Source organism: Amblyomma americanum, chromosome 1, assembly GCF_052857255.1.
Source record: "Amblyomma americanum isolate KBUSLIRL-KWMA chromosome 1, ASM5285725v1, whole genome shotgun sequence".
Classification (NCBI taxonomy): domain Eukaryota; kingdom Metazoa; phylum Arthropoda; class Arachnida; order Ixodida; family Ixodidae; genus Amblyomma; species Amblyomma americanum.
The window spans coordinates 423,509,494-423,524,736 of NC_135497.1; the positions used below are offsets into that span (position 1 = coordinate 423,509,494).

At 45.1% G+C, this 15,243-nt stretch overlaps 1 protein-coding gene and 1 long non-coding RNA gene across 48 annotated transcripts in view; one reads left to right on the plus strand and one right to left on the minus strand.

Moving 5' to 3' along the window:
- mask (multiple ankyrin repeats single KH domain) overlaps positions 1-7,993 on the minus strand; it is a 174,340-nt gene extending 166,347 nt beyond the window's left edge. For 20 of the 47 annotated variants that reach the window (XM_077650394.1, XM_077650389.1, XM_077650380.1 and 17 more), the window contains exon 1: positions 7,652-7,993. In XM_077650394.1, the coding sequence (XP_077506520.1) occupies positions 7,652-7,834 (183 nt within the window). In that variant the 5' untranslated portion in view covers positions 7,835-7,993. Of the gene's footprint in view, positions 1-6,676; positions 6,794-7,472; positions 7,535-7,651 lie in introns of those variants that run through there. The other 27 variants (XM_077650376.1, XM_077650366.1, XM_077650360.1 and 24 more) reach the window with 7 other exon arrangements.
- A 1,025-nt stretch (positions 7,994-9,018) lies between these two features.
- On the plus strand, positions 9,019-14,945 carry LOC144115851 (uncharacterized). The gene is made up of 3 exons (XR_013311572.1): positions 9,019-9,346; positions 10,809-10,901; positions 14,259-14,945. It is a non-coding gene; the product is annotated as an uncharacterized LOC144115851 (long non-coding RNA).
- The last annotated feature ends 298 nt before the right edge of the window (positions 14,946-15,243 follow it).

A 15,243-nucleotide genomic window follows, 5' to 3' on the forward strand; every position in this document is an offset into this window, starting at 1 on the left:
CTTGGAAATCAGACAGCTTGCAAGGAAGTATTTGTCAATATGATGTAGTTCATCTTTTTTAAACATTTTTACATTAGCTACATACTCTACCAAAAAGCAACTGAAAAAGAATGTGCTACGCTGAGAGGAAAGTTTACCTTGTCGAAATGATCGTTCACTTGGCTGTGTACATGAGCACCGGTAAGCAGCTGTAGCTCCCATCCCAAATGCATCTACAGGCTTGTCAATGGCACCATTTTTATCGCCAAATAATTCCGAGGAGCAGCATAGCAGAAAGTATTACATAAATGTTAGTGTACAAAGCCCAGGAAAAAACAACGAAAGCTGTTGGGAGTGCGACAAATGCCACCTCGCACTTCGCACACTTGACTGCGAGATTTTTGCTTCAAGCCAAATAAAAAAAATTTCTTACATGCTACTTTTTTAGCGCGAGTTATTGCAAATTCTCTCCAGCAACCCAGATCATGCTTTGCTCTCGCTGACGGACTGCGAAGTGAATGGGTTAACGGTAACCTCAGCAGATACCCTGTCCAAGCAAGGCATTAAAGAATGCTCCTCCTTGGAGTGCTGAGCTCTCCAAGCCACATTCTGAAACCAGCTCCTTGCAATGGCCACATGCATGCAACTTCATAGTCTCCACACCAAGCTTTAGAGCAACCCACAGTAACAATCACAGTAACTCGTTTGCCACATATACTTATGATTCTTCACCCTGCAAATCTCTCGGCAGCACCTCAGCTATCGTAGGTGGACACTATGGTGGCATTTATTTTGTCTGTGCATATAATTAATGTTAGCGCACTAACATGCTTGCATTCCCTCTCCCCAAAGTGCGCCTATCACAGCTAGGTGACAAGTGCAACTTATGTGCAGGGGTAGATTTATGGGAAAATTCCTGGAGGAAGCTTTACTCACATAATACATTCCTTTTATCAAAATAAAAGGGGGAAGGGGGGGGGGGGGGGGGCACAGTAGCTTTCCCATAGAAAATGTCTTGCTTGATGGGAAAACCACCCAACCCCCTAGGGACTCAAATCTGCCCCTGCCATTGACATCCTGCCCGCCAACACTGTTCACTGCATTGGAGCCACAACATCCACTCAGCCAATCGGCACATGTCATTGCGAATTGACCAGCACAAGTGTGGAAACAGAACACTAACCCAAATCATAGCACCACTGGCTCAAGAAAGGTACCAAGATGCCAGTGTACTACAAGGGTCTATACCAACCAAGTGAAAAACAATGCGCATTTATCGTGGCACACGCTTATTTAGGAGGTTCTCGCATAAAAGTAATCCTTGCTATGTGAAAATGGCAAGCTAACACTGTAACTGATGTTCACACCACGAAACAACTCACTTTACACATCCTTCACCTCATAACCAGCAGGCACAGCATTTTAAACAAAAATAATTACAAAAAGACCAGTAGCTATTTTATTCTGACTCCGTGCATGAAACTTTATATCCAGACATTTCCATGGTATAGGGGCTGCCTACATATTTAAAAACACTTGGCCAATTTCCCTTGTGAAATGAATAAGATATACTAGTGTATCCCGCAGTGCACAGAAACAGCGGCAGGTAGGCAGCTGTACACTGAAGTTTGACCTCTAACCTCAACAAAAAAAAACCCTCTGATCATCCATTATAACTATGGCTCTTAAGAGGCGATGCAGGCCATTTCATTTATGCCACTATACTTATCATACCTACCACAAAATTTTTTTCATGCAGAGTCCGAATATGCAAATAGATTTTGAATAGCTTAGCCGCCTGCCAAAAAAATGTTTCAAAATTAGAAATATCTAGAGCTGCATTACCCAAGATGCACTCAGTGTGGTGATGTTTCACTTGCCTCAGTGAAAATACATTGGTAAAAAGTATGAATAGAGAGAACACAATGGGTTGGCTGGTAATTTTGGAAAGCAACTAATTAAAATTTTTGCACAATTAAAAGGCAACTGCACAGCTACCCCTGCCGAATAAATTGATACCAAGCTCATTTTAACTCCTTAAGGCAAGCCACAGAAAAAGCCCATAAGGCAGAGACTAATTCTAAAATTACAGACTCGAAGTCTGTGCGTACAATTATGAGTCGTGGGAAAATGGCTGTAGTGTTGGCTGCAGCACTGCTCTGCTGCCATTTTGGAAGATGTCAAATGAAAGGGTGCGAAAAAAAGTTTGAAACGGTAGCAGAATGGCTGTGGTGTGGTTTCAGAAGGCAACTGCATGCAGTGGAACATTTTAGCTGCTCGACTCAATATATACATTTTTTTTTTCTTAGGGATTATTTTGAGAGCAGATATTTTATGAAGGTGTAGTTTTAAGTATATTTGGTATCAGAAACTGTTTTACCAAAAACTGGCTTTATTAGGATTTTTTTTGTGGTCTCATGACCTGCATCCCCCATGAAAAAAAAATAACATTACCGTACCACTACTCATTTTCCTTGTTTTTTTCACCGGCTCAACATGGTGCACACCTTTCTGTCCAGAACAGACATTGCACAGCATAACAATGCATTAAGAAATCCATGATCAGTCCCTTTAAGAGACACGAACATTTTCTTTTCACTGTGCAAGTACTGACGTCAAATCTCCCTAGCCTTTAGGCCTTTACCAAGATACTTTTTTGTGTAATTACTGCAACACAAAAATTAAGATTTTTATGACAGGTCCCAGTTATGAGACAGCATAAATATCGGTACTCTGCTCATCAACCATATTACAGCAGCCTGTCATTTTTGCTTCAGGAGTCATTGTTGACTCGCAGAACCGTGTACCCAGCAAAAAACTTGTCTCGAGAATACAAAATTCTAAGACATCCTCTCAACAATCGGCTTTTTAGTTTAGCGAATGCCGACACAAAGGGAAAGCGTATGCTAAAAAATAACGTGCTTCATAATAAAGTGTCTACATGCCAAACGCTATTTCAAATTTATCTATAATGCACACTCAGGTTGTGTGCACTATTTCTAGAGTTTCGTGTGCGTGACTCCTGTGTGTTTCCAACATGGTGGCGCCCTTCGAAGCAGGACCCCTTGCTACGTGAATCCGTCATCATTACTGCATTTTTTCAGTACATTCACTCATGACAAAGGGGCACCGAGCTTTCGTTTCATCTCATCTTACCTATAACAAAAAGTATAAGCGATAAATTTCCTTTTTTATTATTTTGAGTGACGATTCTGCTGCTCTCAGGCCTAAAGAGGGGCGTTGGTTTGTTGAGAAAACATGGTTCCCATTCTAACAACCAGATCACACCACTAGGCTGAAGTTATCGGTGCATCTCGTCTGCATACACTGAAAGAGTAGATTTGGCAAATAGCGTAACGTCCCGCAAAATGCTTGCGTTTAGCATATGTAAGCTTGCACACATTCTAAAGCTGTCTCATGTGCAGCTAGCTCAGAAAGGAATGCTGATGGCAGTTTCAAAAAAATCAACACATCAGAGAACTTCTTTTTAGAGTAGAAACAAATCATTCTAAAGAAATTATGCTCTGACCCTTTATACTTGAAATGAACATTAAGGAAATGCCCTTTATAGAGAAATATGAACTGAACTCAATCGTAAAAACAGCATGGGATCCACTGGCTCCCATTATGAAGGTTTTGTCTCGACACCCAATTACCATTCAGTTCCACTGATCTTACTTCTTTCATTGGAGAATAGTAATTCAACGAAAAATCACTCTCATGATGAAGTGCATTCCTTCAGCAGCTGCTTCCACTGGGCACTCTAGGTATTCAGACAATTTTTCATGCTACTATCATTTCCACCAACTGATGTTAGACCTTGATGCAATATAAATCTAGGAGTGCCATAAATTATTTTGCTATTGAGGCTTTTGTTAAATCAATCTTTGCATGCACAGCTAGCAGCAGGGCAAACCATAACTTGTTTATGGGACTGGGGAATTTACAAAGCAGAATTCCATAACAATTAAGGCTTGAACCCAAAATTCTGGGTTTGAATCACTGCTTCAACACCACTATAAATTCCAAAATCAGTAACTTCATCCACTACTTGCAAATGGAACAGTGCTTTTAAATGCAGACATATTGCCCAACAGGCCTTTTAATCACACGAAACTATATGAACAGCAGCAACTAAACACAGCAAATTTCTTGATCTGACATCAAGGAACCCTTGTCAGCTTTTTAAGCCAGTGAGTGAAGCCCGAGTGCTCACCATTGAGAGTCTACCATTTTTCATGCACCCTGCCTTAGTGACTAGGCAGCAAAGTATAACAGTTAAAAAGCAAGAACACTGCATGCAATTATGCACAATACAAGTTGCAAAGGAGAAAAGATAATGTGAAGAAAAGCATACATACATGTATGTGTTTCTCCAACAGAATTCCCATTTACTAACACTTCAATACATGGACAGGTAATGACATTTGTCAATCTGCTTGAAGTAGCACACATGATGAGACTTTCTTCACTACAACCATTAAACTTAAATTCATGCTATGAAGCCACTCAGACAAAAAAAAATAGTTGCCAACTACTAGTACGCCTAGTACTTGCCACACAGTGCAAGCAAGCAATCAGATTGCACTCCCATTGCCTTTGCCATTAATAGACAAGAGTAGTAACCAAGTTTCAATTTGCCTAGCTGAACTGCTTGCACTGCCATTAATTATCCTGGCTACATTTGCAAACCACGCATTTCACATTTGTCTGGTACAGTTTTGCCACCAACACTGCTGGCAGCACATAGTACACCACCATGGCACCCATGACATGCGCAAGTCAAGAAATAGCTGGTCATTGTGTGACATGAAGGCTCATGTGACTGTCAGATGCACCACAGCAAATAACCATGCACATTTTCATCACAGTCAGCACTACACATTGTTTCAATGCAACAGATAAGATAGCACACTTTCCCTTGTGGGGCAGGCTCTTTCCTTTCTGCAACCTGCCCACCACAGCAGATAACCAAAACAAATAATGAATGCAGCACTAATAGGCACCAATGCAAGTCTAACAAGAGAAGGCTTACGACAAAAATGTCCCAAGAGCATCATGGATAAACATGCGTGGCTAACACCTACAGAACAAACTGCCTTTAAAGGAATAGCATATGATTCCTTCACCAAAAATGTGCATTAATTCTACCCAGTGAGCAACTGCAATGGTTACTAGCTTTCAAAAAACGTGACCTTTTCCACTCATTCACATTTTATACACAGACACACTGAAAACAATGAAAACATAATTTCACATATATACAGAGTGATTGAGAGTGATGCCCCTTCACATTCAGTCAAAGCTCACCACACAGCTGACAAAGTTTGAGAGGAGTGGTATAATCGGCAAACACATACCGAGAAATGGCAGTGGCCACATGTTGTGCAAAATGTGATCAGCAATGAACAATTTGGTTTGGTTTATGGGGGTTTAACATCCCAAAGCGACTCAGGGCATGAGGGACGCCGTAGTGAAGGGCTCCGGAAATTTCGACCACCTGGGGTTCTTTTACGTGCACTGACAACGCACAGCACACGGGCCTCTAGAATTTCGCCTCCATCGAAATTCGACCGCCGCGGCCGGGATCGAACCCGCGTCTTTCGGGCCGGCAGCCGAGCGCCATAACCACTCAGCCACCGCTGCGGCCCAATGAACAATTTAAATTCATGCTACAATGCAGGGAACAGCACACATCCATGATACAAGGTGCACAAAAAATAGTAGGCTTCAAAATGGTGCAGTACTGGACGCACACACATGACGCCTGGACTATGCACGCTATCAGCTAACATGCAAAGAACACAGCTCAGAAGATGGATGAGGTGCACAGGGGCAAGAGCTCACTGAATCAAGGCCACGCACAGCTGTTTGCGAGGGGCTCACTTAACGCGTTCAATTTACACTTGGGGGGGCCCCACCTGTCAAGCTGAGTATACGAGAAAACAAAGCTGCCAGCGTTTTGTCTCACGAGGAGGCGGGGCATGCGAAAGTTGACTCCAACGCTCGCTAAAAGCTACGAGAAAGCCAATTCAAATCGCTGCAGCTAGACACCACTAGTGACAGAAGTAGACAACATGGCAGCACTCTTGGACGAGTGCTCGCGTCAGCGGACGACGGCCAGTGACGGAGGCATATGCGAGAGCGGGCAGATGGCTTCCCGACAACGCGCGCTCACCCCGAGGCGCTTGTCAACGGAGGGCTAGGACATCGCGGCTGCGGTCCGAGCATGAGCGCTGCCCGGCAGCGAGCTCTCTGACGGGTAAAAGAACCAGCTACACACCGAGCACATTAGCATTTCGCTAACGGTAGCACACCACTGACACACGCAACTAGACAGCCCTACTAGGCGGCCGAGTGCCATCAGGACGAATTCAAAAGCGATGCTCGTCCACACGACGAGGCGACTGGACCACGTCGCACACCTTTCAGGAACGGAAGCCACGCAGGAGCAAGTTAAATGAGTTTTCTTCTTTCCTCATTCTCTGCCCGGCCAGTTCACCGGAGCCTTCCCATTGCTCGCACAGTCGTACTGCTGCATAACAGCGCACAATACACGTTGCCCAGAGGTTTAGGCCTAGCGCAGTAGAGTCCCTCCCCCAGCGCCCTTCCTCAAATTTTTTTTTTGTTCTGTCTGGCTGCGAACGACGGAGTACGGCTAAAAAAATAAAATCGGTAAATATTCCGCTAGACTCACCCAGAACAGTGGGAGCCCCTCCCGGGCGCGGCACAGCGAGAAATCTCGCGGAGCCAAACCGTCCCGGGCACTGCTGGTCTGCGCCCGTTGGCAGCGGGGCATTCACTCTCGACGGGGGCACGGATCGGCGACTCACAACGTGACGCGGGGAGAAGGCACGACAGAGAATAAAAGGGGCGCAGCGACGCGCCCTGCTTCGGAGGCTGCCGAGGGGTCTGACCTGTACGATGAAACATCGCCCGGCAGTCGGCCCAGCTGCTCATTCGTTAAAGCTCCCGAAAATTCGGCACCACGAAAGGGCACGGGGCCCCACTTCCTCTGTCCTACAATGTCTCCACGTCCACACACGAATCCATATGCACGTAACGAAACCAAAAAAACACGCCAGGATGCCCCGGAGCGGGGCTGTGCCGAGACAAACGACCGAAGGGTGCAATATCCCGAGGTGAAGTCGTGAAAGAGGGGGGTCTGGGGACGATAGGCCTAGACCCTCCGCTAGTGGCAGCTTTTCTTTCGCGACGCGATGGCTACGCGCAGCACACGCAGCGAGCCTTCGCAAAATGCATGCTGACAAATACGCGGCCGCAGCAGAGTCACGATCGCGGCCGGCAACAGCGCGGGGTCTGCTCCGCGCTGGCGCCGCCGGGACCGCAACCCTCGTGCTGTCCCGCGAGCTCTCGCCACTGTCCCTCAGTTTCCGACATGGAAGCTCAGGGCTCGCAAAGCCGCGCCGGCTCGCACCCGGAGCTCAGCCAGTGACGGCCGCACGGCTGGGCGGGACCCTGTTCCTACTCACCGCGCCGCGGCAAAAAATGCTGGAGCGAGCGGCTGGCCGACGCGATGGGGACAGAAAAAGCCCTCCTTAGGCCTAACAATCGCAGCAGCATTTTTTTTCTCGTTTCGTATGGCACACGCACACAGGAGAGGCGCACACGCAGAGATCAAAAGGAATAACAGAAAAAAATGCAGGGTTACCTCGGATGCCTCGTCGTCGTCGCTCTCGGTTAAATCTGCCATAAAATTGGAATGCAGGGAATTCAAGCTTTGCCTCTGGCCCGTCTCGAAATTATCGCTAGTTCCTGTAGCACGTCCTTTACTAACCTCCTGTGGTTCCTCTCTCACGGCATCGCACGCATTTCCATGAACTACATTCTGCATTTTTTTTTCATCCGACTGGGCCACATCAAGTCCTACAACCTTACGGAGATACGCGACTCTATAATACAGTCTAGGTGTCCACGCAATTTACAGAGAATAATTCAAACAATTTACATGCCAGCAAAAGCAGCCATTAGAGCATTGAAGGATTTCCACGCCAAATCCCGGATGTAAGCAGTTTCGTACTTTAATTTTTAACAAAGGCTGCTTTTCGTGAGCGTTTAATTGTGAAATAGTTTAGTAACTGAGTGTTCTCTCGTTCATCTGTAAATGGAATCGCACCAACGTTTACGCAAAGTGCAATACGAAACTGGGCTTACTTGTAGCTTGAACTTGCGGAGTTGCTCGGCGAGTTCCCGTCACTAGCAAACGTTCTCGAAAGTATTGCAACGCTCTTGCACTGCCAATGAGCGCTAGTTTGTAATGTTCTCATGCGGCTTGTTTTGCGCACTGCAGCAGTTCAAATTTGCACATTTCCTGTACTGCAGACTACTCCAGGGTGCGTTAACCTTACGCTTCGAACGGTGCTAGCCGAGCAAACGCGCCTTTCTTCCTGTGTGCGAGTTTGCGTGGGTTTTTGGTGACGATTACCTCGGCAGTACAACGCGAGAGAAGCTTGTCCCCAAGTCGGCGTGCTACGCAGTGATACATGTACAGCATGCTCGATAACCCGCACCGGTGCGCACTGATCGTCCTCGGTGAACGGGGCGCACCTTGCTGGGGCGCTTTTTTGTTGCCCGTCGTGCACCGAGAAAAGCGGCTGCGCGCCGAGGAGCGATCCCGGCTGGCATCGCGGGCGCAGCAGACGACGAAGAGACACCGTCATGGCCAGTGGCGAGGCCGCAAAGGCACGTGTTGCTGCTGCTGAATGCTATCGACAGCTGTCGTCAGGCGCGTGTGACAGTGGCGCTGAAAATTGACGCAGTGCGCGGGGAAAACTGATAGCATTCAGTAGGAGGAGCAGCAACACGCGCTTTTGCGGCCTCGCCACTGGCCATGACGGTGTCTGTCTTCGTCGTCTGCTGCGCCCGCGATGCCTGCCGGGATCGCTCCTCGGCGCGCAGCCGCTTTTCTCGGTGCACGACGGGCAACAAAAAAGCGCCCCAGCAAGGTGCGCCCCGTCAGCCCCGTTCACCGAGGCCGATCAGTGCGCACCGGTGCGGGTTATCGAGGATGCTGTACATGTACTGAGTAGCACGCCGACTTGGGGAGAAGCTTCTCTCGCGTTGTACTGGCGAGGTAATCGTCACCAAAAAGCCCACGCAAACTGGCACACAGGAAGAAAGGCGCGTTTGCTCGGCTAGCACCGTTCGAAGCGTAAGGTTAACGCACCCTGGAGTTGTCTGCAGTACAAGAAATGTGCTGCATTTGAACTGCTGCAGTGCGCAAAACAAGCCGCATGAGAACATTACAAACTAGCGCTCATTGGCAGTGCAAGAGCGTTGCAATACTTTCTAGAACGTTTGCTAGTGACGGGAAATCGCCGAGCAACTCCGCAAGTTCAAGCTACAAGTAAGCCCAGTTTCGTGTTGCACTTTGAGTAAACGTTGGTGCGATTCCATTTACAGATGAACGAGAGAATACCCAGAGCGCTTTTGTTTTGTTTTCCCATCCTTCTCGAGATTCGACACATGAGGTGGTCATTTTTCCGTCTAATGTTAACTCTTTACTGCACGTTGTTGCATATACGCAGAGTAGCCATAAATTGCTCCAAAAACAAAATGAAATTCGATTTGGAGCGTCCTGTGCTGGCTGTTGCACTTCAGCAACATACACTTGAAATGCGCGCCGTCTTGTGCTGCCATCTCTGCTTCTTCAGCGGAACTATTACCAAACAACATGATGGAAGCTTGTGTGCAGTAACGCCGATAAGTTTTTCCAATTTTATTGAGTTTCTGAACTGAGTTAAGAGCATTCAACTTTTTTGGCCTTTGCTTATTATCATTCTCAATGTGTAGAAGTCACGAAACTTTCTTATTTTGAAGCGGTTAATTTCTGGAAGCTGAAAGTTGCTATGTTGCGCATGTGCAACAACGTGCACATGGAGTCTCGAAAACAACATTTTGACAGATTTGCCTGTGTGGTTGGGTTTGAAGATTTATATAATAAACTGCACATCTCCAACCAAAAATTTTAACTTTAACCCAACGTTTCGAAGCCGACTCGGCTCCTTCATCAGGGGTGACTGAGGGCAGTAGCTAGCGTCTTTGATATGGAGGGGAGGAGGGGGTCAAGGAACCAAAGCTGTGATGCGAAAGGCGTGGGGGAGGGGGAGGAAAGGGGGGTTAAGGCTGTTAGTCACGTTGTCGCGCTGTGGGGAGGCGGTCAATGGCGACTTTTTTTCGTTGAGTTGAAGAGCGAAGTCCCAGGGCACGTTCCCGAACAGCATCAACCGCACAAAAGGAAACCTGCTCCCAGTATATGCTCAGGGACTTCGCTCTTCAACTCAACGAAAAAAAGTCGCCATTAACCGCCTCCCCACAGTTCCACACAAACAGCCTTAACCCCCCTTTCCTCCCCCTCCCCCACGCCTTTCGCATCACAGCTTTGGTTCCTTCGACCCCCTCCATACTTAAAGACGCTAGCTACTGCCCTCAGTCACCGATAAAGGAGCCGAGTCGGCTTCGAAACATTTGGCCAAAATTAAAGTTTTTGGTTGGAGATGTGCTGTTTATTATAAAACATAGAGTCTCTTGTCAGAACAGGCGATGGATCCTAAAACCTTGTATGACCTGGCGATTCCTTCGGAAAGCGAAGACAAGGATCTTTCCGGGAGTGACGATGATTCTGAGAGTAGACTTATTTTCTAGAGTATGTTTTTTTTTTTTTGTAGAATGCCTGAATTTTTTCGTAGGGGTGCCGTTGTGGGGTCCCAACAGCACCCACTTCAACACAGGATGTCAGGCTAGATGAGGTATAATTTCTGAAACATCATGCGACGTTTCAGAGCTACTAAATGCATTTCTGTTTTCAGGTTGGTCACTGCCTCGTTTGGAGCCAGAAGAGGCAGCATTGCAAGTTTCCCAAATGCACAGGCAGCGCCTCCTATATCTTCACAGGAATCTGTGTGAGCTATTGCTTGAAGTGTGGTACTAACGTCTGCGCGACAAACAAAAGCAATTGTTTTCTTTTGTACCACACTGCGAAATGACTCCTTCGTTCTGCTTGATTCAATACTCATTATTTGTATTTCATTCTCACTAAGCACGGTGTTCATTTTTGTAATGTGTTCTTTATTTGCATGTTGTTGCAAATATGCAACATACCTATTTTGGGTCACCATGTGCCGCATGGTGGCCCAATGGTGAATGTGCACACGGTCGCCATATGCGCATGGTGGATCACCATGTGCACATGGTGATTCTTTCGGCTGCCTGCATCTCCTGAAATAATTTTATGAAACAAAAATTGTGCAGTAAAGGGTTCTCTGCAAAACATGCATTCAAATAATGTAGCATAGATGTAAAAATGAGCATTCAGGATGCTTGGTGTAGGCCTGTCGAAGCACCTGTGTGCACTCAACATATGTACAATTATGAAGAAGCATTTTTTTTTAATTTTTTGAGTGCATGAAACATCCTTGAGAATAAAATGACCACAACAAATAACAAAAATGTGCACCACTCCCCTCATATGACTCAGAGCATCTGCAGTTCACAAGCTTACATGTCAGTCAAGGAGAAAAAAACTTTATCACCTTGCAGGTACTCTGCAATGGCTATCACTTTCTTTTTGAGCGCCAAGACTAATATAGCACTATTTGAACTATGGAAGTATATGAGCCATTGTTCTCACAGAAGTGGCCAATTATTTAGCTTGATTGAAAAACCAAATCAGAAATTAAGAATTTAGCCATACAACCAGCATTGCAGGGTTCATACTACATTTTATGAGGTCTATGTCCATGAAGCATAATTGCACATTCGCAGAAGAAGGCCGTGCAAGCGCTTTTGCGCTTCTTACAATCTACCGGCCTGTGTGAAAGACTAACTGGAACGCCTTGTGTGTGTGTGTCTCCATGTGTGCACGTTCCTTTTTTTGTATTTTCCTCTCTGTCATCTTTCTAACCCCTATCCCCCATCCCCAGTGTAGGGTAGCAAACCGGAGACTCACATCTGGTTAACCTCCCTGCGTTTCCTTTTCATTCTCTCTCTCTCTCTGCACATTGCACTGGGACACCATGTTAAGACTAATCATGAGCATTAAGTAGATATATGGGTTTTGCAGTTGATTGGGGGCATGCTCAGAGGGCCCTTTCAAGCATGGGGAAAACTACTGCTGAAAGCCAATCTGCACACTACGTAAAATACTATATTTGTTGTAGTGTAAAAAAAGACTAGTGCATTTACAAAATCACTGGCCATCAGAGCTGTTCAAGAATTAATTTGCAATAACAGCCGTGTTCATACCAGCCTACCAATTGTTAGTGATATGAGTTCACTGCAGTGTTGACTCTTGGAAATATAAACTGTCCTCAAAAGTTGTGTTCTGTGCAGCTAATAACAAACAAACTATAAAAAGTTTCAAAATGTTATTTTGTGGAGTTAAAACAGAAAAGAGTAAGCTAATATAAAAGTAAAATTTTGAAATCCAGCAAATGCATATAAAAACGTGGGATATTTTGAGTACATTTGGAACAGAAACAAAAGCCATAAACACATCCAAAATCACTTTCAAAAGTATCTTGCACAGCAGTTCTCAAGAAACAGCTAATGCCTTTGCGAATTCCTTTTTCACCACTGACACCACTTCTCCGAGGATGCAACCTTTCACCTTGCCACCTGCCAATAAATGTTTATTCATTCACTCTGGTTCTAGCCACACGCTCTAAAACAGTTACCATCACAAGAAACCTGATAATAACAACAGCGAGCACTGGGCTCGGCGACATCCATCCAAGTCGCACCTAAGTCATATCTTGTATCTGATCACTAACACTTTTTGTTCACACTGCTATTTTCACGTTTAAATTCAGAACGCTCTGCAGCTAGAGATACAGATGTGCACCAGTTTTCGACAATAGCAATCACTTTTGCTGACAAACTGCTGAACAATTCATGCACTATCATTCTTCAGTAAAGTAATAAATATTGAAATATGCCTAGCCAAGTACCACCATTCCAGCTTTCGTTTCAGACAAGTTTGCACTCTCTTGTTACCCTCACAAACCGAATAAAAAACTACATTGACAAAAAGTTATGACAGACCTGCATTTGCAAATTTCACCAAAGCATTTATTGAAATAATGTGCATATTCTAACTCCTAACCTGAATCGACAGGAACAGCCAGTCCTCCATTACTAATACTTCTAAGTTATTTGAAATAGAGAATGCATATCATCATTTTAAGTCTTTCCTCTAAAGCCTGTAGTTGCTGCACTACAGGGCTCTATATCAGGCCTCCTTCCATTTTCAACATGCACAAATGATCTGTCTGCATTGATCATATTTCATACTTCACGCTGACAAGACGAGGATAAGTTCTGATGAATGCGTAGCAATACTAATTACAAGATTTATTTGTGACCTAAGCATAATAAACAAACGCCACGTCAATCAATTCCAGATTAATCCATCTGAAACTAGTTTGCTGTTTTTAGACTACAACAAAAATCGCCCCACCTATTCTAGCCAACTCTCTTGGAAATTTTATGTTACCAAGCTCATTTTGTCCAACACAAATGTAACATTAAATCGGACTAGGTCAAAGCTGCCATAAACAAGTTTGCTAACCAGATAATGTACTTGTAAAAGCGCATTACACTATTACCCCCGACCTCATATATGACCCTCTTATTCTCTCACACATAAATTATCACATCAGACTCAATAATATTTATTCCGTGTTATTCAGAATCAAACTGTCACAATACTGACATTCAGCCCCTATCACCACAATGTTAAATTTGTTCTGCAATAGCAATCTGTCATTGGCAGAGCAGGTAAAATATAGTTGGGTTATTTTTATATTTAAACAAATTAACTACTCTGTCTGCAGTTGCATTAGTAAGTTAGGAGTATGTACTGCAGTTCCAGTACTCCTAACTTGCTTGTCGCACACATTGACGCACTATTAGGTTCCACACTAAATAACAATTTATTTTACATGTGGCAAACAGTGCTTACAGCAAACGGGCTATTTTCATCCATTTCATGTATACCGAAATTTCATGAATTTCATCTTTTAAAATTTGAGGGCTTTCTTGTTTTATTCTGATGCTGCACTTCAATTTTTTTTCCCTTTGTGCAGCTATAGCGCATTTATGTTTTAATATTGCATAGCATCTCACTGCTGTACTGTACTATCACTGTAATAAGGTGCTTTGAATTTATTTGTATATCTGTATATTTTTTCACCATGATTTACAAAGTTATACTAACTTAAGTAGTCATGATAACTTAGCATGTTCTTGGACTGTTTCAGATACAACTAGCCTCGGCCAGGCATCGAGCTGCGACGCCACCCCAACTAGAGGACTGCCCGTTTACATGAACTCGCTGCCAGGCGTGAAAGGAGTCTGCGAGTCAACCCCCCTCTTGCTGTAGGGCTGACTGGACCACTCCACTCATAGACCCGACCCCTCAACGCCCAGTAAAAAAAAAAAAAAAAATGGGTCCAATCGGAAAATTTTTAGTTGAAACTAATTGGTCGAGAACCAATTTTTCTTGCAAGGGTGGTCGAACGGGCTAGCTGGTAGTTCATATTTGGAAAAAACAGCGCACCATGTTTTCCCGCCCACTTTTCAGCAAAAGAACTAGTTGAAGTCAGCGCTGGTGTCATATCTTCCTCAGTCCTTGTCTTAAAGGGGCCATGACAGCCTATTTTCACGCATACCCTGCATACCCTTTAATTCCCAACAGGTTAAATTACAATTCCCCCAATTTTCAGCTGATTCTGTGCGGTAAATATTTCAAACGAATTTTTTTCATTTCTTTTGCGAACTGCTTGCTGGTCTGGCAACGTCTGATCGCTGACGTCATGAGGGCATGCACGCCCCGCGTCGTCTGCTGCGAGCTGTTGAGCTGCTTGCATGCACACCGTAGACAGCGGTCGCTCGAAAAGTTTTTTTTTTCTTTTAGCTTAGCGAAATAAAATGCATTTTCCGTGTTCTCTTTTGGGAAGCCTTCAACTTAGTACGCGAGCTGAGTGATCCTTGGGAAAGCCTCTGCACGGGTAAGACCGCGGGGGAGGGTTACCGCACACGGAGGGATGAGAGCACGTGTGCGGCGCCGGAGGAGTTCCTTTATTGATGAAAGGAGGGTAAAGTTGTCCAAATGAAGGAGCCGAGGCAATGATGAGTCTGGATTCGCAAGGCGGGTCGCTAAATCTGCCTGCAAGGATTTTGATGCCTGGCTTGTTTTACGCAATCAAACATTACAATACCGTGTCGTTTACTGATAATCTTCCT